We start from the raw sequence: 23865 nt of genomic DNA, 5'->3' as shown, positions 1-23865 counted from the left end.
CACTGAAGGGTCTTTGATGGTAAGGTCGTGCAGCTTCAAATTCCTTGATGTCAACAACTTATAGGACATATCCCGAGCCCAGCACATATATCAACCATGAAAGTGCACGAGCATCTCTACTTACTTCAAAGTTTAATCAGATTCAGCATGTTATCAAAGATTCTGACTAACTTCTACAGATGTACAGCTGAAAGCATTCTATTTGCGTCATGGTGAGGTATGGAAACTCCAATGCACAGGAATGCAAGAGATTCCGAACAGAAGTTTGTTACAGCCAGTTCTTCATAGGTACAGCTCCCCCCACCATCGAGGACATCTACAAAAGGAAACAGATATCTCAGGAAGGTGACATCCAGGCCGTACCCTCTTCTGATTGTTGGCATCAAGCAGAAGGCATAGCAGCCTGAAGGCCCACAACTCAAAGTTCAACAAGTTTCTTTCTCACCACCATCAGGTTCTTCATGAAACACCGAACATTAAATACTATTTACAGTAATCCCAATGTTTATTTTCCCTACATTCTCATCAGCTCATTCATATTCTGCCACTCACTTACACACTACAGGCAATTTATATTGGCTAATGAACCCTTTGGGATGTGGGAGGAAGCCTCATCTAAAAAACTGAAAAATTATGGAAAAATCTAGAGCAATTTCTCCCTATAAAAGCCAGGTGATTTGGCAATACTGAAGTCACCGAACTATCTTGACAGTGGAATTAGCAAATCAATCTCACTCTGCCTCGAAATAGCACTGTCATCTCGCAACCTAACTTACATCATTATAAACGTTAGTGATAGTACCGTGATAAAGGGAATGAAATGTTCTGGTATCAGTCGCAGACCTAACTAAACAGAGGATATATCTGTTTATCACTTCCTTAATTCTTAAGTAATATGGCTAATGCTAACTGAATTAACTTAAAATAAGTGCCTCAAATTTGAACATCATATCAACTATTCCAGTATCCTAGGTTGTCCATTCATGTATAAATCATACCACTAGTTATTTTAATTTTGCCTCTCTAAGACAGAAAATGTTTTTATTGAATGATATTGATAAATTATTATTAGTATTGAAAAATCTACAGACATCATCTTGCAATAATTTGCGAAAAACTTCGTTCAAATCTCTTTGTGGCAAAGTAATTTCTAGAATTCTTAAATATAAATTTAACTGATGCATTTCATCCTAATGACACTTTTTAAAGCCTTTTGGGGTAGGTAGGTAGGTAGGTCACATCCAGAATTATTTCCAGGTAGTGGATGATTTTCTTCCACGGCGCTCTGACGTATTGGGAAATCACACGCATACTAGGCAAGTTACAGCAGTGGTTTGCCATTGCCTTCTGCCAAGTGAGTTTTTTTTTAGAGATCACCAGCTCTTAATGGGAGCCAGCTGGATTCAAACTTGGGACTTCTCACCCAGAAGTCCAGCGCTAATGCCACTATGCCACCAACCTTTTGGGGTAGAATGTGCAATTGCAGTAAAGACTATTGGTTTTGCGCACCAAGATTTCATGACCTTTAATGTCACTCTGTCAGTACTTTTTTTTATCCATTTGGTCAAAAAAATGCCAATGCTAAAAACTCGCTAGAGTTGTTAGCAATTATAAGGCAAATACTCTGTTGGCCTTCAGATGCAGAAGGATTTGCGACTGCACAGGATCTTGGTAATATCCCATCTGGAGTTTTGTGTAGATACAAGGGATTATACCTGTTGCAATCCGGAGCAGTAAACGAAAAAGCTATAAGAACTCCGTGGATCAGGCAGTATCTTTGCAGGGAAATGACAGTCGGCGGTTTTGTTACAGATCCTTCATCTGGACTGCGACAGTTAATATTTCAGGTCAAGATCTTCAAATGCAATTTTAGTTTTCTTATCAAAGGATGTTTTGTCACGGACGAAGGTGAAATGGGAAAAGGTTGGAGCAGATTTTGTGGCTAGTTCCTAGCTATCATTTCAGGGATGATTTCGTGTGAGGCCCTGGGCAATGATTTCTAGTGTTACTTTACCCCTTAAATCTTATTCACTAGAATGTTCAAACACTGGCTTTCTGAGAAGGTCCCAAAACTAGGAATCCCGTGACATCGAGTATCACCTCAATCTGACCTCCGGAGGACCCGCCCCTGCGGGGGCAGGGTGATGATGTCATAGATGTGCGCCGGGCCTGGTAGTGACTGGCGAAGCTGCGGATTCGGCAGCTGTGATCTAGGTATTCTCGCCGACAGCAGAGCGGCCCTCTCATATACAGTCAGGTGGGTCAGAAAACTCCCTGCCAGGGTGACCAGCGCCCCCAGGATCTCGTCCAGGCGCCGTTTAGCCACCACAACGAGGTTTGAGCAGCGCTGGCGGGGTGATACAGCGGCGCGCGGTGATTGGCTGAGGACGTTTCCATGGGAATAGGTAGTTTGGCGGCCCCTCGGCCCCTCTCCCTCTTCTGACCCTCAGCACTGTGGGGGAGCAGGTTTTTTGGCCCATCATGTCGGTATTTACTACGATGCAAATTTTAACTAATCCTATCTGCCTGCACGTGGTCCATATCTTCATTCTCTGTTGGTTCACGTGTCCATCTGAGAGCTTCTCAAACGTTATTATCATTATCTACTACCGTTAATTTCCCTGGCAGCGCGTTCCAGGCACCCACTGTAGTGCGTAAAAAAACACACACACTTGCCCTACTCATCTTTTTAATTATCTTAAATACACGCCCTCTGTTGTTTGATATTTTTACCCTGGGGAAAAGAGGCCAAAAGCCTATCTATACCTCTGATAATCTTATAAACTTTCGTCATGTTTCCCTTCAGCTTCTGATACTCCAGAGAAAACAATACCAGTATGTCCAGTCTCTCCTTGTAGTATATATCCTAAAATCCAGGCAGCATCTTGGTAAATTTCCCTACCATCTGCAAATGTCACTCAAGAAAGTGTCTTCAAGAAAGGAAGGAGGCAGAAGAAAGGGAACTAAAGGCCAGTTAGTCTGACCCCAGTGTTTGGGAAGACGTTGGAGTTAAGGACAAGGTCTCAGGGTACTGGAGGCACATAATAGGCCACAGTCAGCATGGTTTCCTCAGGGGAAATCTTGCCTGACAAATCTGATGGAATTCTGTTAAGAAATAGCAAGCAGGATAGACAAAGAAGAAGCAGTTGGTGTTGTGTACTGTATTTGGATTTTCAGGAGGCTTTTGACAAGGTGCTACCATAAGTCTGCTTAACAAGCTATGAGCCCTAGGTGTTACAAGATACTAGCAGGAGGCAAAGAGTGGGAATGAAGGGAGCCTTTTCTGGCTGGCTGCCAGTGACTATTGGTGTCCCACAGGGTTCTGTGTGCTTTTTACATTATATCTCAATGATTTGGATAATGGTATTCATGATTTTGTTGCAAAGTTTGCAGATGATATGAAGACAGGTGGAGAGGCAGGTACTTTTGAGGAAGCTGCCTCATTACAGGAAGGATGTGGATGCTATAGAGAGAGTGCAGAGGAGCTTTACAAGGATGTTGCCTGGATCAGAGAGCATGCCTAATGAGAATAAATTGAATGAACTTGGCCTTTTCTCCTTGGAGCGACAGAGGATGAGAAGTGTCCTGATAGAGGTGTATTAGATGATGAGAGGCAATGATCATGTGGATAGCCAGAGGCTTTTTCCCAGGGCTGAAATGGCTTAGCACAAGGGGGCATAGTTTTAAGGTGCCTGGAAGTAGATACAAGGGGAATGTCAGAGGTAAGTTTTTCACACAGAGAGCGGTGGGTGCGTGGAATGCACTGCCAGCAAAGGTCGTAGAAGCGAATACAATAGGGTCTTTTAAGAGACTGTTAGATAGGTACATGGAGCTTAACAAAATACAGGCCTATGCAGTAGAGAAATTCTAGGCAGCTTCTATAGTAGGTTATATGGTTGGCACAACATTGTGGGCCGAAGGGCCTGTAATATGCTGTAGATTTTCTATGTTCTAAGTAGAAAGGCTAAAGAAGGACTTAGAAATGTTAGGAGAATGGGCAAAGAAATAGCAGGTGGCATACAATGTTGTATGGTCATGCACTTTGGTAGGAGAAATGGAAGGGTTGACTATTTTCTAGATAGAGAGAAAATACCAAAACTGAGGTGCAAAGGGACCTGGGAGTCCTTGTGCAGGATTCCCTAAAGGTTAATTTGCAGGTTGAGTCTGTGGTGAGGAAGGTGAGTGCAATGTTAGCTTTCATTTCAAGAGGACTAGAACATAAAAGCAAGGATGTAAGTTGAAACTTTATAAAGCACTGGTGAGGCCTCGCTTGGAGAATCATGAGCAGGTTTGGGCCCCTTATCTTAGAAAGGATGTGTTGAAGCTGTAGAGAATTCCAAGGTGGTTCACAAAAATGATTCCAGGATTGAATGACTTGTCATATGAAGAGCGTTCAATGATTCTGGGCCTGTATTCACTAGAATTCATAAGAATGAGTGGTGATCTCATTGGTCAAATGGTTGCACTCTTTTGAATCACGGGGTCACAAACATTTGAGGTAGCTCTCCAGTGCAATGCTGAGAGTGTGTTGACCTGACGGAGAACCCAATTTTCTTAATGAAACTTCATCTGTTCACCCTTCAGCTGTGTGCAAAGAATCCTCAGTATAAATTAGAAAATTCTACATTTATTTCCATTTAATTGGGGGGGGGGGGGGGAGAAGAATTTTTACTTTCCTGACCACAATAACTGCACTTCAGCATTACTTTGCTTGTAAAGCAGTTTGGGATGACCAGGTAATCATAGAATGATCTAGCTTTCCAAAGGTTAACAAGCAGATCGATCAAGTAATTAAGAGTGGATGTTCACAGCTTCCTGAAACTGGTGGCACAGATGGACAGGTTGTAGACTGAGGCAGTGACTATAAATGAGGAAATGCCATGTTATAGGTGTGCAAAACTTTCATTAGGCTAGGATTTTGTAGAACTGGAAAAAATAAGTGTGATTGGAACAAAACTTCTTATAACTATAGCGTGGTTTATGTCTGTGCCATTTGCAAAGGCAATTTTCTCAGAAATTTAGAAAAGCTGCTGAAATTCTCAATCAATGTCTTTTCTTCACTGTATATTTGAAATTTTTATCATTTTAAACCAGAACTAATTTATTATTTTTCTCAAATTTTAGTGTGATGAGGTAGCATACTGTTTATAAAGTCCTGTCCACTTTGGGATCTCAGGCATATGGTGAAGGGGCAGAACCTTCTGAAGCCTTCTTGAAAGATATGGATTCAAAGGATAAAGAAGTGGAACAGAGTGGAATCAGTGACTGTGAATCCAGGGATGAGAAAAATCAATCAAAGGAGAATGAATGGAACGTTGGCAGAAAGGAGCCCATATCAAAAAGACAGATGAAGAAGTTAATGAGGGAGAAACAATGGCAGGACCAAAAAGAGCAACGCAAGTATGTGTTATTGAACAAATATGTCCCCATTTTAATTTCCTTAGAGACATAATTTATATCATGAATAGAAGTCAAAATCTCTCTTGTCAAGTGACATGGTAACTTGTTTTGATATTTCACTATGATCTGCATTTTGATTTTTCTACTTTCTAATAGCCCCCAACGTATCTTCTTTATTTGTGAAATAGAAGCTGTATCCACAACTCTCTGCACTTTCTTGTGATCATGTGTGAAGCAGTCGCCATACCAAACTCTTTGAAATGCCTACTGTACTCATTTCCATTGATGCTGCCTGGCCTGCTGAGTTCCTCCAGCATTTTGTGTGTGTTGCTTGCATCCAAATGTGATGTTTTCTGTGGTTCACCAGTAAAAGTTGGTAAGGGTTGAGGGGATCAGTTCTTAAGTTTTGCTGACATTAAGGGAAAGGTTGTTGTCATAACACCATGTCACTATGCTCTCTATCTTCTTCCTGTACTCCATAGTGATTTGAGATATAGCCCACTGTGGTGGTATCATTGCAACCTTACAGATGGGGTGAGAGCAGAATCTGGCCACGCAGTCTGGAGTAGAATAGGGGGCAAAGGACGCAACTTATGGAGCACCATGGTTTAGAATCACTCTGGCGAAGTGATTGAATCTGTTGGTCGGAAAGTCAGGCATCCAGTTGCAGAGGGAGGCATTGACTCCCAAGATCCAGAGTTTGGTAACAAGTTTGCTTGGAGTTTTAGTAATGAAGTATTATACTAGAATAGCCTAGTCATATGTAGATGGATAAGGGAAATTTTTTTAAGAAGTAAAGAACAGACTCGGGCTGTGAGAGACAGAATACAACGGATGCTAGAAAATGAATAAAAATGTATAATTCCCAGAAGGGAATCACCTTCTGTTTACCTCAGATTTCCAATAAACATTTTAATTTTTATGCTGCCCAATTGCCCTTGTGCTCTTCCTATGATCCAATTTAGACCTGATAAGTGCAGCTAGTGCTTTTGATATCTCCTGTATATCAATGATTGGCACCTCTAGAATCTCAGTTATGCTTCAGTTAATTCATTGCCAAGTCATGCCCAGAATGCTAAAGTGTGCAAAGGAAAAAACATGGATTAGGAGGGCCACCATCAGGTTTAGGAACGGTAATTACCCCTCAACCATCAGGCTCTTGAACAAGAGGAGATAGCTTCACTCGCCCCATCATCGAACTGTTCCCACAACCTATGGACGCACTTTCAACAATTCTTCATCTCATGTTCTCAATATTTATCACTTATTTATTATTATTATTTTCTTTTTGCATTTGCAGTTTGTTGCCTTTTGGACATTGGTTGTTTGTCCATCCTCTTGGATACAGTCTTTCATTAATTCTGTTGTGTTTGTATTTGCTGTGAGTGCCTGCAAGAAAGTGAATGTCAGTGATGTAAATGGTGACATACTGTATGTACTTTGATCTCCATTAGAAGGATCGATAGTCCACACTGGTAAGAGTTCATTTCAGTTGCAGGAAAGGTTATTTGAAAGAGATTAAGGCATCACACACTGTATTAACTGTTCATGTACTGGGCCCTTTTTAAGAACTGTGATTTCAAGTTAATCAGTGTACCATATGCCATCTTGGGAAAATACCAGTGCGGCAAATCACCTGAAACTAACCTTGTCCTTGTCCATTCAATGCCACCTTTGCAGTACCATAGACACCAGTGAATGCAGACCAGTTTAGTTCATAATAACAATGAGGACTTTTACATTGAATAGCTACAAACCTTTCACTCACCAATAGTAGAATTAAATTTCTAAACTAATCAATTTTTGACTAATATTTTTCTTCCTCTGGGGTCAGACAGAAACGTAAAGAGAAGAAACTTAAAAAGAAATTAGAACGTCAAACTCGGATCGAAGATGGGATTGAAGAGTCTACTAAAAAGCGCTTTAAGAAAGATATCATTCCAAGTAATGTTCGTGTGGCATTGGACTGCAGCTTTGATAGTTTAATGGTGCTGAAGGTGAGAAAGAGTGAAAATAGCATAGATAGAGTTCACAGCTGTCCTCAGCTAGAGACCTCCCCTTTATAACAAGTTTAAAAGTCAGCACCAGCGTTGAACCTGTTAACATTGGGAAATCTCCAGGTTGGACAGACCTTCATGGACCACACAAAAAGATGGGGAGGCAGCAGATTGCATTGCATCCAACAGAGGTGATGGGATTGAACACAAAATCAGCAGACTGTCAGTACATGTAGTCAATAGCCTGGGCTCACTCTGTTGGGCAGGATGTACCCATGGATGCGGCATCCCAGCACTAAGAGGCTGCACTACTCACCTCAACCCACTAAATACCACTCCCATGGGCAACTGCTATACATAATCGTGGGTATTTTTCTCCTGCAGGAGTGCTAGCAGGGATAGAGATTCATACCTGGTTCCAAAACTGGACAGTCAAAGCTGATGTCTTTTTGTTTTAAAATACAGATGTTGACATATCTGTAAATGATCAAACTGGAGGCCAAATAGTTATAATGAATCAGCACGCAGTGGCATAGTGGTAAATGTTCTTCTGTGTGACCTCCCACAAAAATGTTTGATGTCTTTTAAAAATAATTACTCATAAATTTAAAAATATTACCCTCCACCTCTTTCTGTTTAATTATTCAAAGTTCAGTCTTCAGGTTCCTTCTCTCTTGAAAGTGATAATTACTCATTGCTGCCTTGATAGTACACTCTTTGTCTGAGTTTAAAAACAAAGTCGAAGTCACCTGACGATTGCAAGATTTACTGTGCTTATATTCTAAGTGTACCTCATGGTCTCATGCTGTTCTCCCATCGTTGAATGGGTTTTGGGCGATGCATTGATGAAAAATGCTGTTAAAACTGACCAGTAATATGATTTTGTAAGTGTAAAGTGCATCCCTTGTTTGCATTATTTTGCTGTTCAACATTCACAAAGGTATAAAGTGTGTGCACAAGAGTAAAAATTGTTTTATTTAATTTAGGATGTCAAAAAGCTGCATAATCAGATTCAAAGGTGTTATGCGGAAAATCGAAGAGCATCACATCCTGTAAAGGTAAGGTCTCGCGTTCAGTTTCAGTTGCTTGACTGCAGGTTGGAGAAGTAAAAAGTTGAATTTTACTCCTGAATCCAATTCTTTTCAGTACTTGGTGGTCATTACAGGTAATTTTAAGTAAAACATATTAGGTTGTGAAAACATTTGAGAATAGAACCGTAATATCCCGAACAGTTTTATAGCCAATTAGACAGTGATGATTGTTGATATACAAGTGACACAGAAGCCAATTTAGTTTGTAGAATAGACCACAGGCAGCAACGTGATGAAGACTTGAAAATCTTTCTTAATAGAATTGTTTTGAAGGGTAAACATTGTGCTGATACCAGAGAGAATCTCCATGTTTTTCTTTCAAATATTACCGCTACTTTCTCTTGAGGACAGACAAAGTCACAGTTTAATGTCTCTAATATTGCTTCAGTGTGTACCGGAATCTGAATCTAGATTTGTATTCTTTGGTATCCAGAATGGTATTTGAATTGGTAATCTTTTGTAAATAGAGATGAAAGTTACCAACTGAGTCTAATTTAGCACACATCAATGATGTTAAACTGAGACACTAATGTGATTGGTTAACAATCTTGCAATTTAACTATAAGGTATCAGAAACTGCTCTGCTGGGCTTTGACTACATAATCTATGGTTGATTTTCATCTGAGGGAGGGCTTCATTATCAGGGATGCCATCCAACATAACGTGAAATGAGGATATGTAGCGGTGTGCTACACGCAGCGCTGAAATAACGACACGGAGTCGGTAAACTGCAGTTAAAGAAGATTTTATTCGAACTTCACAGCTTCACTTTAAAGCCTCCCTGATCCCGCCCTCCCTGGGCGCGGATGCTGTAGGAGGCACGTATTCACAGTCCTGCACAAGCTTTTCCCTTTGTTAGTGAAGCAGACCTGGTGCCCTTTTGAGACTGGCCTTTATGCCGGCGCGCTGGCTATTGTGAGCCGGTTCGAGTGCGCTAGGAAGTGGGTCGCCACATAACCCCCCCCAGAACCAGCGATACACCTCCCAATGTCCACAGTCCAGGCTGGACACTGTTTGGGAGGTCGGCCCCTGCGCCGTGGTGCTGGGAACTCGACCAGTTGCGCCACGTCCACATCGGCTGGTTTGAGGCGGTCCACCATGAAAACCTCCTCTCTCCCCCCAATGTCCAGCACGAACGTGGACCCATTGTTCCTGAGCACCGTAAACGGCCCCTCGTAGGGCCGTTGCAGCGGTGGCCGATGCCCGCCCCTTCGTACAAACACAAACTTACAGTTCTGCAGGTCTTTGGGTACGCAGTTCGGGTTCTGCTCATGCTGCAAAGTGAGTATGGGGGCCAGGTTGCCGAGCCTTTCGCGTAGTCTGCCCAGGACTGCTGCGGGTTCTTCGTCGTGCCCCCTTGGGGCTGGTATGAACTCCCCGGGGACGACCAGGGGTGAGCCGTACACCAACTCGGCCAACAAGGCGTGCAGGTCGTCCTTGGGTGCTGTGCGGATGCCGAGTAGGACCCAGGGAAGCTCGTCCGCCCAGTTGGCTCCTCGCAGACAGGCCATGAGGGCCGACTTCAGGTGACGGTGGAAACGCTCCACTAGCCCGTTCGTCTGTGGGTGGTAGGCAGTTGTGTGGTGCAGCTGAGTCCCCAAAAGGCTGGCCATAGCTAACCACAGGCTGGAGGTGAACTGGGCACCTCTGTCGGAGGTAATTTGGGCCGGTACACCAAAGTGAGGTATCCAGGTGGTGATCAGGGCTCGGGCGCAAGATTCGGAGGTGGTGTTGGTGAGTGGGACCGCCTCTGGCCATCTTGTGAACCAGTCCACGACTCCGCGCGACACTGGCAGGGGCCCCACGATATCCACATGAATGTGGTCGAAACGCCGGTGGGCGGGATGGAACTGCTGCGGTGGGGCTTTGGTGTGCCGCTGCACCTTGGCCGTCTGGCAGTGCATGCACGTTTTGGCCCATTCACTGACCTGTTTGCGGAGTCCGTGCCAAACGAACCTGCTGGAAACCATCCGGACAGTTGTCCGGATGGAGGGATGCGCCAAGTTATGAATGGAGTTGAAAACACGGTGCCGCCAGGCTGTCGGGACGACGGGACGGGGCTGGCCGGTGGCGACGTCACAGAGTAGGGTCCTCTCACCCGGGCCTACGGGGAGGTCCTGGAGCTGCAAACCGGAGACTGCGGTTCTGTAACTCGGAATCTCCTCATCTGCCTGCTGTGCCTCTGCCAGTGCCTCAAAGTCTACCCCTTGGGAAAGTGCATGAACGGTAGGGCAAGAGAGCGCATCCGCCACGACATTGTCCTTACCCGAGACGTGCCGGACATCCGTCGTGTATTCAGAGATGTAGGACAGATGGCGCTGCTGGCGGGACGACTAGGGGTCGGACACCTTCGTGAACGTAAAGGTAAGCAGCTTGTGATCCGTGAACGCGGTGAAGGGCCTACCTTCCAAGAAGTACCTGAAATGCCGGATTGCCAGGTATAGCGCCAACAGTTCCCGGTTGAAAGCACTGTATTTGAGCTCGGGCGGTCGCAGGTGTTTGCTGAAAAACGCCAGGGTTTGCCAGCGACCCGCAATGAGTTGCTCCAGTACCCCACTGACTTTCGTGTTAGATGCGTCCACTGTGAGGGCGGTAGGGACGTCCAGTCTAGGGTGCACTAGCATCGCGGCGTTTGCCAAGGCTTCTTTCGTTTTAATGAAAGCGGCGGCGGACTCCTCATCCCAGGTAACGTCCTTGCCCGGACCCGACAGCAGGGCGAACAGGTGGCTCATGATTCAGGCAGCTGAAGGGAGGAAGCGGTGGTAGAAATTTACCATACCCACGAATTCCTGAAGGCCTTTGATTGTGGTGGGTCGGGGAAAATGGTGGACTGCGTCTACCTTAGCGGGCAGAGGGGTTGCCCCGTCTTTTGTAATCCTGTGGCCCAGGAAGTCGACGGTGTCGAGTCTGAACTGGCATTTGGCCGGGTTGATTGTTAGACCGTTTTCACTTAGTCAGGCGTAGAGTTGACAGATATGGGACAGATGCTCCTGATGACTGCTGCTTGCTATGAGGATGTCGTCCAAATAGATGAAAGTGAAGTCCAGGTCGCGACCCACTGTGTCCAGTAACCGCTGGAACGTCTGTGCAGCATTCTTCAGGCCGAACGGTATGCGGAGGAACTCGAAAGGGCCGAACGGGGTGATGAGTGTTGTTTTGGGGACGTTGTCCGGATGCATCGGGATTTGATGGTATCCCCGGACGAGGTCTACCTTGGAGAAGATCCGTTCACCATGCAAGTTTGCTGCAAAATCCTGAATGTGTGGCACAGGGTAGCGGTCCAGTGTTGTAGCCTCGTTCAGCCTGCGGTAGTCGCCGCATGGTCTCCAGCCCCCTGTCACTTTGGGCACCATGTGCAGGGGGGAGGTCCATGGACTGTCGGACCTCCGTATGATCCCCAATTCCTCCATCCTCTTGAACTCCTCCTTCGCCAGTCGGAGCTTGTCCGGGGGAAGCCGAGCACGGGCGTGGAGGGGTGGTCCCTAGGCCAGGATGTGGTGCTGTTCGCTGTGTCGGGGCATGGCTGCCGTGAACTGCGGTGCCAGAACCGATGGGAAATCCGCCAGGACCCTGGTGAAGTCATTGTCGGACAGCGTGATGGAGTCGAGGTGAGGGGCTGGCAACTGGGCTGCACCCAGGGAGAACGTCTGAAAGGTCTCGGCGTGGACCAGCCTCTTCCTGGGCAGGTCGACCGGTAGGCTGTGAGCCCGCAAAAAATCCGCACCCAGAAGCGGTTGGGCTACGGCGGCCAGTGTGAAGTCCCACGTGAACCGGCTGGAGCCGAACTGTAGCTGCACCGTACGGGTGCCATAGGTCCTTACTGTGCTGCCATTCACAGTCCTCAGGGGGGGACCCGGTGCCCTGTTGCGGGTGTCGTAACTCGTGTGAGGTAAGACGCTGATCTCGGCACCAGTGTCGACCAAAAAACGGCGTCCCGACCGCTTGTCCCACACATACAGGAGGCTATCCCGATGGCCAGCCGCCGTAGCCATCAGAGGCGGCTGGCCCTGGCGTTTCCCGGGAACTTGCAGGGCGGGCTACAGCGGCGGGCTTCTGCGCCCCACCGCTGGTGGTAGAAGCACGATTGTTCGTTGGGCTCTCCACCCCTGCATCTGGGGTTAGCGGGCTCTGTGGCCGGGCCGGGTCTGGTTTGCTGCTGGGAGCATGGCCTGGTGATCTGAGCGACGGACGCCCCACTCACCTTCTTGGCTTTCCACAGCAAGTCCGCCTGGGCTGCCACCTTCCCAGGGTCGCTGAAATCCGCGTCGGACAGCAGCAGGCGTATGTCCTCAGGCATCTGCTCCAGGAATGCCTGCTCAAACATGAGGGAGGGCTTGTGTCCTCCAGCCAGAGACAACAGCTCATTCATTAAGGCCGATGGAGGTCTGTCCCCCAAACCAGCCAGGTGCAGTAAACGGGCAGCCCGCTCGCGTCGTGAGAGTCCGAAAGTCCTTATGAGCAGGGCTTTGAATTCCGTGTACTTGCTGTCTGCTGGGGGAGACTGTACAAACTCCTCAACCTGGTCCTGGTCAAGGGAGCTCACTGCGTAGTAGTAACATGTGTCCTCTGAGGTTATCTGCCGAACGTGGAATTGGGCTTCTGCTTGCTGGAACCACAGGTGAGGTCGCAGCGTCCAGAAACTTGGCAGTTTCAACGAAACTGCATGAACAGATGCAGCGTCGTTCATCTCCGGTCCAAAAATCATTTGGACTGTCGGGGTCACCAATTGTAGCAGTGTGCTACACGCAGCGCTGAAATAACAACACGGAGTCGGTAAACTGCAGTTAAAGAAGATTTTATTCGAACTTCACTGCTTCGCTTTAAAGCCTCCCTGATCCCGCCCTCCCCAGGCGCGGATGCTGTAGGAGGCACGTATTCACAGTCCCGCACAAGCTTTTCCCTTTGTTAGTGAAGCAGACCTGGCGCCCTTTTGGGACTGGCCTTTATGCCGGCACGCTGGCTATTGTGAGCCAGTTCGAGTGCTCTAGGAAGTGGGTCGCCACAGATATACCTTTCCATTCAGGTATATATCAAAGGTCCTAGAGCAGTATTTAATGAAAAATTGGTATTATTATTTGTGGTTGAAAAGGGATCGAGTACTTTCCTGGCATATATGACAAATAAACTCTTCATGGGCTTCTAACCTAGTACAGGCATTGATTTCATCCAATATTTTGATAACAAAAATGTCGAATTGTCGGTTAAAATCGATACTTGCACCTGGCTGGAAGCCCAAGAACAGTTTTACGCTATTATTTGTGTGCAAGGAGAACTACTTAATTTGATCTAAATAAGAAAGCGAGAATACAAAGTAATTCATGGATGAGGAGAACATGAATACCAAAGTAAGTTGGTAGATACCATAGTAAATTGGTTTATTATTTTCACATGCATCGAGGTAGAGTGAAACTCTTTGTTTTGCATGCCATCCAGACAGATCAATTTATCACAGTGCTGAGATGGTACCAGAAAAACAATAATAGATTCTAGAATAAAGTGTTACGTTTACAGAGAAAGTGCAGAGCAGGTAGACAATAAGGTGCAAGGTCATGATGAAGTAGATTGTGAGGTCAAGAGTTCATCTTATGCTAAGGGACAGCGGGCAAAGTGAAGGAACTTCATGGAGATGCAAGAAACTCCAGATGCTGTAACCTGAAGCAACAGACAATCTGCTGAAGGAACTCAGCTGTTGAGCAGCATCTGTGGGAGGAAAGGAATTGTTGATGATTTGCACCAAAACCGGGCCTGATGCAGAATTTTGACAGGAAACGTTAATAATTGTTTTCCTCCCACAGGTACTACTCAATCTGCAGGGTTCCTCTGGCACATTATTTGTTGCGCCTGATGGAACTTGAAAAATCTAGGTATCCCTGTGTTATTTTTTTGTTTTCCAGTGTGGACGGTGGTTCAAAATGAAGAGAAAAGAGAAAAAGCTTCGGTTACGGATATATCCGGTCTAGTGTGGATGTAGCCTATGTTTCACTGTTAAAATGTAGAACAGTTCAGCATAGGAACAAGCCCTTTGTTACATCATGCCAGTGCCAACTGCTAACTAATCCAACCTGCCTACACATGATCCCAATCCCTCTTTTCCCCCCACATGTTCACGTGTCTGTCTAAATGCCTCTTAAACATTAGTATCTTGTTTGCTTTCACTACTTCCCCTGGTAGCATGTTTCAGGCACCTACAATACTCTGTGGGGGAAAAAGCTTCCCTTGTACTGTAAATCTCCTTAAAGCTTTTCTCCTTTGTTGAAGTCTGTTGTTTTTTATACTTTTTATAAGATATTAGTTGAACTAATGCAAGATTAAAATCGTAGTTTTAATCATAGTGTAGCAGTGTGCTACATGCTGCGCTAAAATTACGACACGGAGTCGGTAACTGCATTCGAAGGAAAAACTTTATTCGAAATCCTCAGCCTCACTTTTAAGCCTCCCTCAACCTGCCCACCGTGGCGCAGAGGCTCCAAAGCTCTGTGCTCGCAAACCCCCGTAGGCTATCTCCCTTAACCGGAAAGCTGGCTAATTGTGAGCCGGTTCGGATGTGCCAGGAAATGGGTCGCCACATAACCCCCACCCCAGAACCGGCGATACACCCCCCAATGTCCACAGTCTGGGCCGGAACCTGCTTGGGAGGTCGGCCTCTGCGCTGAGGTGCCGGAAACTCGACCGGTTGCGCCAGGTCCACATGGGCCGGTTTGAGTCGGTCCACAGTGAAAACCTCCTCTTTCCCCCCAACGTCCAGCACGAACGTGGACCCGTTGTTCCGGAGCACCATAAACGGCTCCTCGTATGGCCGCTGCAGCGGAGGCCGATGCCCGCCCCTTCGTACAAACACAAACTTACAGTTCTGCAGGTCTTTGGGTACGCAGGTCGGGTTCTGCCCATGCTGTGAAGTGGGTATGGGGGCCAGGTTACCGAGCTTCTCGCATAGTCTGCCCAGGACTGCTGCGGGATCTTCCTCTTGCCCCCGTGGGGCTGGTAGGAACTCCCCGGGGACGACCAGGGGCGCGCCGTATACCAACTCGGCCGACGAGGTGTGCAGGTTGTCCTTGGGTGCTGTGCGGATGCCGAGTAGGACCCAGGGAAGCTCGTCCGCCCAGTTGGCTCCTCGCAGGCGGGCCATGAGGGCTGACTTCAGGTGACGGTGGAAACACTCCACTAACCTGTTCGACTGTGGGTGGTAGGCAGTTGTGTGGTGCAGCTGAGACCCCAAAAGGCTGGCCATAGCTGACCACAGGCTGGAGGTGAACTGGGTGCCTCTGTCAGAGGTAATGTGGGCCGGTACACCAAAGCGAGATATCCAGGTGGTGATCAGGGCTCGGGCGCAAGATTCGGAGGTGGTGTCGGTGAGCGGGACCGCCTCTGGCCATCTTGTGAACCGGTCCACGACTCCGCGCGACACTGGCAGGGGGCCCGCGATATCCACATGAATGTGGTCGAAATGCCGGTGGGCGGGATGGAACTGCTGCGGTGGGGCTTTGGTGTGCCGCTGCACCTTGGCCGTCTGGCAGTGCATGCATGTTTTGGCCCATTCACCGACCTGTTTGCGGAGTCCGTGCCAAACGAACCTGCTGGAAACCATCCGGACAGTTGTCCGGATGGAGGGATGCGCCAAGTTATGAATGGAGTCGAAAACACAGTGCCGCCAGGCTGTCGGGACGACGGGACGGGGCTGGCCGGTGGCGACGTCACAGAGTAGGGTCCTCTCATCCGGGCCTACGGGGAGGTCCTGGAGCTGCAAACCGGAGACTGCAGTTCTGTAACTCGGAATCTCCTCATCTGCCTGCTGTGCCTCTGCCAGTGCCTCATAAAGTCTACCCCTTGGGAAAGTGCATGAACGGTAGGGCAAGAGAGCGCATCTGCCACGACATTGTCCTTACCCGAGACGTGCCGGACATCCGTCGTGTATTCAGAGATGTAGGACAGATGGCGCTGCTGGCGGGACGACCAGGGGTCAGACACCTTCATGAACGTAAAGGTAAGCGGCTTGTGATCCGTGAATGCGATGAAGGGCCTACCTTCCAAGAAGTACCTGAAATGCCGGATTGCCAGGTATAGCGCCAACAGTTCCCGGTTGAAAGCACTGTATTTGAGCTTGGGCGGTCGCAGGTGTTTGCTGAAAAACGCCAGGGTTTGCCAGCGACCCGTGATGAGTTGCTCCAGTACCCCACTGACTGCCGTGTTAGATGCGTCCACTGTGAGAGCGGTAGGGGCGTCCATTCTGGGATGTACTGGCATTGTGGCATTCGCCAAAGCTTCCTTCGTTTGAACGAAAGCGGCGGCGGACTCCTCGTCCCAGGTAATGTCCTTGCTCGGACCCGACGTCAGGGCGAACAGGGGGCGCATGATCCGGGCAGGAAGGGAGGAAGCGGTGGTAGAAATTGACCATACCTACGAATTCCTGAAGGCCTTTGATCGTGGTGGGTCGGGGGAAGTGGCGGACCTCATCTACCTTAGCGAGCAGAGGGATTGCCCCGTCTTTAGTAATCCTGTGGCCCAGGAAGTCCATGGTATCGAGTCCGAACTGGCATTTGGCGGGGTTGATTGTAAGACTGTACTCACTCAGTCGGGCGCAGAGTTGACGGAGGTGGGACAGATGCTCCTGACGACTGCTGCTGGCTATGATGATGTCGTCCAAATAGATGAACGCGAAGTCCAGGTCCCGTCCCACCGTGTCCATTAACCGCTGGAACGTCTGTGCGGCATTCTTCAGGCCGAACGGCATGCGGAGGAACTCGAAAAGGCCGAACGGGGTGATGAGAGCCGTTTTGGGAATGTCGTCAGGATGCATCGGGATTTGATGGTACCCTCGGACGAGGTCTACCTTGGAGAAGATTCGTGCGCCGTGCAGGTTTGCTGCAAAGTCCTGAATGTGTGGCACAGGGTAGTGGTCCGGTGTGGTAGCCTCGTTCAGTCTGCGGTAGTTGCCGCACGGTCTCCAGCCTCCTGTCGCTTTGGGCACCATGTGCAGGGGGGATGTCCATGGACTGTCGGACCTCCATATGATCCCCAATTCCTCCATCCTCTTGAACTCCTCCTTCGCCAGTCGGAGCTTGTCCGGGGGAAGCCTTCGAGCACGGGCGTGGAGGGGTGGTCCCTAGGCCGGGATGTGGTGCTGTACGCTGTGTCGGGGCATGGCTGCCGTGAACTGCGGTGCCAGAATCGATGGGAAATCCGCCAGGACCCTGGTGAAGTCATTGTCGGACAGCGTGATGGAGTCGAGGTGAGGGGCTGGCAACTGGGCTGCACACAGGGAGAACGTCTGAAAGGTCTCGGCGTGGACCAGCCTCTTCCTGGGCAGGTCGACCAGTAGGCTGTGAGCCCGCAAAAAATCCGCACCCAGAAGCGGTTGGGCTACTGTGGCCAGTGTGAAGTCCCACGTGAACCGGCTGGAGCCGAACTGTAGCTGCACCGTACGGGTGCCATAGGTCCTTACTGTGCTGCCATTCACAGCCCTCGGGGGGGACCCGGTGCCCTGTTGCGGGTGTCGTAACTCGTGTGAGGTAAGACGCTGATCTCGGCACCAGTGTCGACCAAATAACGGCGTCCCGACCGCTTGTCCCACACATACAGGAGGCTATCCCGATGGCCAGCCGCCATAGCCATCAGAGGTAGCTGGCCCTGGTGTTTCCCGGGAACTTGCAGGACGGGCTACAGCGGCGGGCTTCTGTGCCCCACCGCTGGTGGTAGAAGCACCAGTGTTCATTGGGCTGGGAGTTGGCGGGCTCTGCGGCCGGGCCTGGACTGGTTTGCTGCAGGGACCGTGGCTGGGAGATCTGTGCGATGGACGCCCCGCTCACCTTTTTGGCGTTCCACAGCAAGTCCGCCCGGGCTGCACCGCGTCGGACAGTAGCAGGCGTATGTCCTCGGGCAGCTGCTCCAGGATTGCCTGCTCAAACATGAGGCAGGGTGTGTGTCCGTCGGCCAGAGACAACATCTCATTCATTAAAGCCGAAGGAGGTCTGTCGCCCAAGCCATCCAGGTGCAGTAAAGGGCAGCCCGCTCGCGCAGTGAGAGTCCGAAAGTCCTGAGGAGCAGGGCTTTGAATTCCGTGTACTTGCCGTCTGCCGGGGGCGACTGTACGAACTCCGCGACCTGGGCCGCTGTGTCCTGGTCGAGGGAGCTCACCACGTAGTAGTAGCGGGTGTCTTCTGAGGTGATCTGGCGAACGTGGAATTGGGCTTCGGCTTGCTGGAACCATAGGTTTGGTCGCTGTGTCCAGAAATCCGGCAGTTTCAACGAAACTGCATGAACAGAGGCGGCGTCGGTCATTTCTGGTCCAAAAATCGTTTGGACCGTCGGGGTCACCAATTGTAGCGGTGTGCTACATGCAACGCTAAAATTACGACACGCAGTTACAGAGTTGGTAACTGCAGTCGAAGGAAGAACTTTATTCGAAATCCTCAGCCTCACTTTTAAGCCTCCCTCAACCTGCCCCCCGTGGCGCAGAGGCTCCAAAGCTCTGTGCTCGCAAACCCCCGTAGGCTATCTCCTTTAGCCAGAAAGCTGGCTAATTGTGAGCCGGTTCGGATGTGCCAGGAAATGGGTCGCCACAATAGTTTCTTTTTGACTGACATAATTTGTAATTTTAGCAATTTGTATCTTCAACAAACTCATGTATTTTTCACAATGTGTGGTGTTTTGCCTCTACTTACTGGTAGAAAGCGGTATAGCAGTTACATAACGGTTTATCACCCCTTTTCACTTTTCATTGGCTAACTTTTAATAAATAATCCATGCAATATGGTTGTACAGCAGTTGATTGGTTCATTCTTATCTAAGGAATTTCCCTTATCCGGATTATAAAGATGATAGATTTTTTTTGTTAAAAATGCCATCTTTTTCTTTAATTTTGGTCCTTTGGTCCTCAGCTCCTCACTCAGTTTTAAATATCCTTGTTTAAACCTTAAAATAAATGATCATGAAGAAACATGTTTTTTACTCTTCTTGAACTCCTAAAAGAATGCATGGATTGAAAATTAACAAAATTGAACATCTTATAGCTTCTACTCTGTACTCCAGGCCACACTTAGTGGAACTCTTCTGCAAACTTTCCAAAGCTTCCACATCTTCCTGTCATGTGGTGGACAGAACTACATGCAATACTCAATGTGACTTGTCTAAAGTTGTACACAGCTGTTTTCTAGACATTGTTAAGTGTTCTACGGTGTTGAAAGTTTGAATGTAATTATGATAAACTCTGGAGCTTTTGAATAAGTATTAATTCTTATTTTACCTCCTTTTCTAGATGTTCTTGACCAGTCATAGTGGACAACTAAAGAAGAATATGGATGAAAATGACAAAGGATGGGTCAACTGGAAGGTATGAAGAAAGTATTTATGGAATAGTTTGATTGGGCAAATGACGATGAGTCTTTGCTTCTGTTGTACTGTGTTCTGGCTGAGCAGTTTACCAGAACAAATCAAATAGCCCTGAAAATAGCTAGAAATTCTCCAGCATAGATTGATGTTCCTGTCGATTTCTCTTTTAAACTATTGGGTTTGGCATTCACATGCTACCTCACTGACCTCGAATGATATTTTAGGATGTTTTTCAGAAAACGATCTATAAAAGAAGGAAAAACAATGCTTGCTGTCCTACCTAAGTGGCTCCGAGTCCAGAAAAACATGTATTTTAAAAATGTATAAGCTCATAAGGCATAGGAGCAGAATTAGGCCATTCAGCCCATCGAGTCTGCTGTGCCATTTCATTATGGCTGACCCATTTCCCTCTCAATTCCATTGTCCTGCCTTCTCCCGTAACCTTTCACACCATGACTAATAAAGAATCTATTAACTTCTGACTTAAATACACCCAATAAGCTGGCCTCCAAAGCCACCTCTGGCTGTGAATTCCACAGATTCACCACCCTCTATCTAAACAAATTTCTCTTCATCTCTGTTCTAAATGGATGTCCTTCTATTCTGTGGCTGTGCTCACAGGGTTCAATGAAATCCCTCATCATTCTACTAAATTCCAGTGAGTACAAGCCCAGAGCCATTAAACATTCCTTATATGATAACCTTTTCGCTCTTGGAATCATTCTCAAGAACCTTCTCTGAACTCTCTCTAATGTCAGCACATCATTTCTTAGATAAGGGGTAACGCCAAAATCTATTGATTCTTGAAATATCATCACTGATGCCTCCACAATTTCTTCAGCTACCTCTTTTAGAACCTTGGGATGTAGTCCATTGGATCATGTGACTTACCTACCTTCAGACCTTCCAGCTTCCTCCTGGTAATAGCAACCACACTCATTTTTGCCCCCCCCCCCCCCGATACTCTTGAATTTCCAGCATAGTTAGTGTCTTCCACAGTGAAGACTGATGCAAAATACTTATTCAGTTTGTCGGCCATTTTCTTGTCCCCCATTACTACCTCTCCAGCAACATTTTCCAGCAGTCCAAAATCTACTCTTACCTCTCTTTCACTCTTCATATATATACATATATATATATATATATATATATATATATATATGAAAAACTTCGGTATCCTCTCTGATATTATGGTTAACAACTTCATATTTCATCATTTCCCTCAAGGTTTTTTTAGATGTCTTCTATTGGTTTTTTAAAGTTTCCCAATCGTTTAACTTACTCCTAATTTTTGATCCAGTTATGTGGCCTCTCTTTTGCTTTTATGCTGGCTTTAAATTCCCCTGTCAGCCACGTTTGCATTATCCCGCCTTTGGAATACTGTTTCTTCTTTCGGATGCATCTATCCTGCGCCTTCCGAATTACTCCCAAAAATACCAGTCATTGCTGCTTTCCCATCATCCCTGTTAGTGTCCCCCCCCAATCAACTTTGGCCAGCTTCTCTCTCATGTTTCTATTTCACTGTAATACTGATACATCTGACCTCAGCTTCTCCCTCTCAAATTGCAAGTGTATTTATCATTTTATGATCGCTGCCTCCTAAAGGTTCCTGAATCCCTTAAGCTCCCTAATCATTTCACAATACCCAATCCAAGATGGCAGATCCCCTTGTGGGCTCAACAACAAGCTGCTCAAAAGCCATCTCTTAGGTATTCTACAAATTCTCTCTTGGGATCCAGCACCAACCTGATTTTCCCAATCTACCTGCATATTGAAATCTCCCATTTCAACATCATTCGATTCTCTATCATAGCATTGCCCTTTTGACATCCCTTTTCTGTCTCCAATTGTAATTTGTAGCTCACATTCTGGTTACTGTTCAGAGGCCTGTACATAACTCCCTTCAGGGTAATTTTACCCTTGCAGTTTCTTAACTCTATCCGCAAAGATTCAACATCTTCTGATCCTATGTAATCTCTTCCTAAGGATTGATTTAATTTTTTAACAACAGAGCCACACCACCCCCTCTTCCTACCTGCCTGACCTTTCAATACCATGTGTACCCCTGATGTTAAGCTTCCAACTAAAATCTTCTTCCAGCCACGACTTGGTGTTGCCCACAATGTCATACCTGTCAATCTCTAACTATGCTACACGTTCATCCACCTTATTCCATATACTACATGCATTCAAATATAACACTCTTTTTGATTTTGTTCCTGTTGCACTGCAATTTTGCCCTCTCATTTGCCTGCCCTATCTGACATTCTCACTACACACTGCCTCTGCTTGTATACCAACTGCCCCCATCCTCAGCCCTATCACTTTGGTTCCCATCCCCCTGCCAAGTTGGTTTAAAACCCCCTCTCCAACAGTTCTAGCAAACCTGATCGAGGATATTGGCCCTCCTCTGGTTCAGGTATAACTCAACTTTGTTTTCCCATCTTCATGATATTAACCCTTCTTTTTGTAATCCCTTCCAACTTTACAACTCTCCCAGATCTCTGCTCTAGTGTACATTTTGATTTGAATCTTTTTTTTTAATTGTGTCTTGTGCCTGGAATTCTGACAACCTTCCATTCTTGTCAATCTCTTTGATCAAATCTTCTTTCAGCTACCCTAATATATCATGTATGGTTTGGCCAAATTTTGCTTGAAGTGCCTTGGCACATTTTACAAAGTCAAAAAGTAGTATTATTGCAAGTTGACGCTGATAAATTTCTAACAACACTGACCTGGTTTATTATCATTTAAACTTTTTAGGGAATCACTGTTACCTCAAATCATTTCAGTGAAATAATAAAGAAGGAAGAGTTGATTTATCTTACGTCTGATTCCCCAAATGTGCTTAATGAGCTGGATGCAAGCAAAGCTTATGTCATTGGTGGCTTGGTGGATCATAATCACCACAAGGTATTCTGTAACTTCTATACCCTTACAGCTAGCAGTTTTTGAGACTAGAGCAGTTTGCAGTTTTTATTTCAGTGTGGCGTAATATGAATGTTGAAAGTTATTCTTAATGTTGGAATCCCACAATTAGGAACTTTACGAAAACAAGCTAAACATTGCTTATTGTGTTTATGTGGCTGCTATTTCAGGGTTTAACATATGATAATGCACTGAAGCTAGGAATCGCACATGCCCAGCTTCCTCTTGGAAATTATGTGAAAATGAATAGCCGCAAAGTCTTAACAGTAAATCATGGTAAGTAGTAAAATGATCAGTTCCATTCTGTGAAAGCCCACATCAAATGTACTCTTTTTTTTTGGATAAAGCATGGGTGTTACATACGAATGATTTACAATGATATGATTAAATTGCATGACTCAATGAGATAACAAAGAGATATAACTAATGACCAACAGCAACAAAATACATCAGCTGTTTTGCAGAGGAATTTTCAAGCCCTCTTGATGGTGTCAATGGCTTGGAATTTAGACACAAAAATAATTCTCCATCCTATTGACTGATTGTGAAATGGAACTATTTTCTTTCCTGCAGTATTTGAAATAATCCTGGCATATCTGGAGAAGCAAGATTGGGAGAAAGCATTTTTCACAGTGCTGCCACAGCGCAAAGGAGCAGTTCCTGCAGGAGAGGTTGGTAACACCGAACAATACCATGCTGGTGCTGACTCGGACACTTGTGATTCTACAGAAACGGGGACAGTAACGTCAGCAGCTTGTGCACTAGAAGACAAAAAGCCTACTGACTTAAATTGTGAAGATAGAAGCATAGGGATCGAGGAAGAACTACACGGTGAAGTGTAGTCCATTCTCAATTTGATTCAATACTTGACTGTTGCTTTGAAGTTTTATTTGTATGGCTTAAAGAAAGCAAAATCAAGTCTTTCCATTTGGCTTCATAGTTCTCGTATTCCTCATGTGATATTTAAGTCAGTGAATACAGAAAAAAATCATTTTTAATAAATGAATTGGATTTATTTTAAGAATTTTAGTCAAGATTGACAGCTGTTTCATTTTTTCAGCAGCTCCACTGTTACATTTATAATGTTAAAACTACACTCACCATAAGTGCCATTTTGCATTTCG

General features: G+C 46.5%; 1 protein-coding gene across 3 annotated transcripts; it reads left to right on the top strand.

Annotated features, from left to right (window-relative positions):
* The first annotated feature begins 2121 nt into the window (after positions 1 to 2121).
* On the top strand, positions 2122 to 23770 carry LOC132391810 (tRNA methyltransferase 10 homolog A-like). 3 transcript variants are annotated; one of them, XM_059965449.1, is made up of 8 exons: positions 2122 to 2214; positions 5125 to 5400; positions 7235 to 7397; positions 8384 to 8455; positions 19740 to 19814; positions 22577 to 22726; positions 22912 to 23017; positions 23315 to 23770. In XM_059965449.1, the coding sequence occupies exons 2-8, from the start codon at positions 5222 to 5224 to the stop codon at positions 23581 to 23583; spliced, it is 1014 nt and encodes a 337-aa protein (XP_059821432.1). In that variant the 5' UTR covers positions 2122 to 2214; positions 5125 to 5221; the 3' UTR covers positions 23584 to 23770. The 3 variants fall into 3 exon arrangements, with proteins under 3 accessions (XP_059821432.1, XP_059821431.1, XP_059821433.1); XM_059965448.1 differs by having other exon boundaries at positions 2152 to 2257; XM_059965450.1 differs by lacking the exon at positions 22577 to 22726 and having other exon boundaries at positions 2152 to 2257.
* The last annotated feature ends 95 nt before the right edge of the window (positions 23771 to 23865 follow it).

The sequence above is a fragment of the Hypanus sabinus genome, chromosome 3, assembly GCF_030144855.1.
Source record: "Hypanus sabinus isolate sHypSab1 chromosome 3, sHypSab1.hap1, whole genome shotgun sequence".
Lineage (NCBI taxonomy): Eukaryota > Metazoa > Chordata > Chondrichthyes > Myliobatiformes > Dasyatidae > Hypanus > Hypanus sabinus.
This window is presented reverse-complemented; position numbering and strand designations above follow the sequence as displayed.

Coding starts and splice junctions, on each gene's coding strand:
- LOC132391810 (XM_059965449.1), top strand. CDS start 5,222: ATGGATTCAAAGGATAAAGAAGTGGAACAGAGTGGAATCAGTGACTGT. Junction 7,398..8,383: donor ATAGTTTAATGGTGCTGAAG/GTGAGAAAGAGT, acceptor TATTTAATTTAG/GATGTCAAAAAGCTGCATAA. Junction 19,815..22,576: donor AAGGATGGGTCAACTGGAAG/GTATGAAGAAAG, acceptor TAAACTTTTTAG/GGAATCACTGTTACCTCAAA.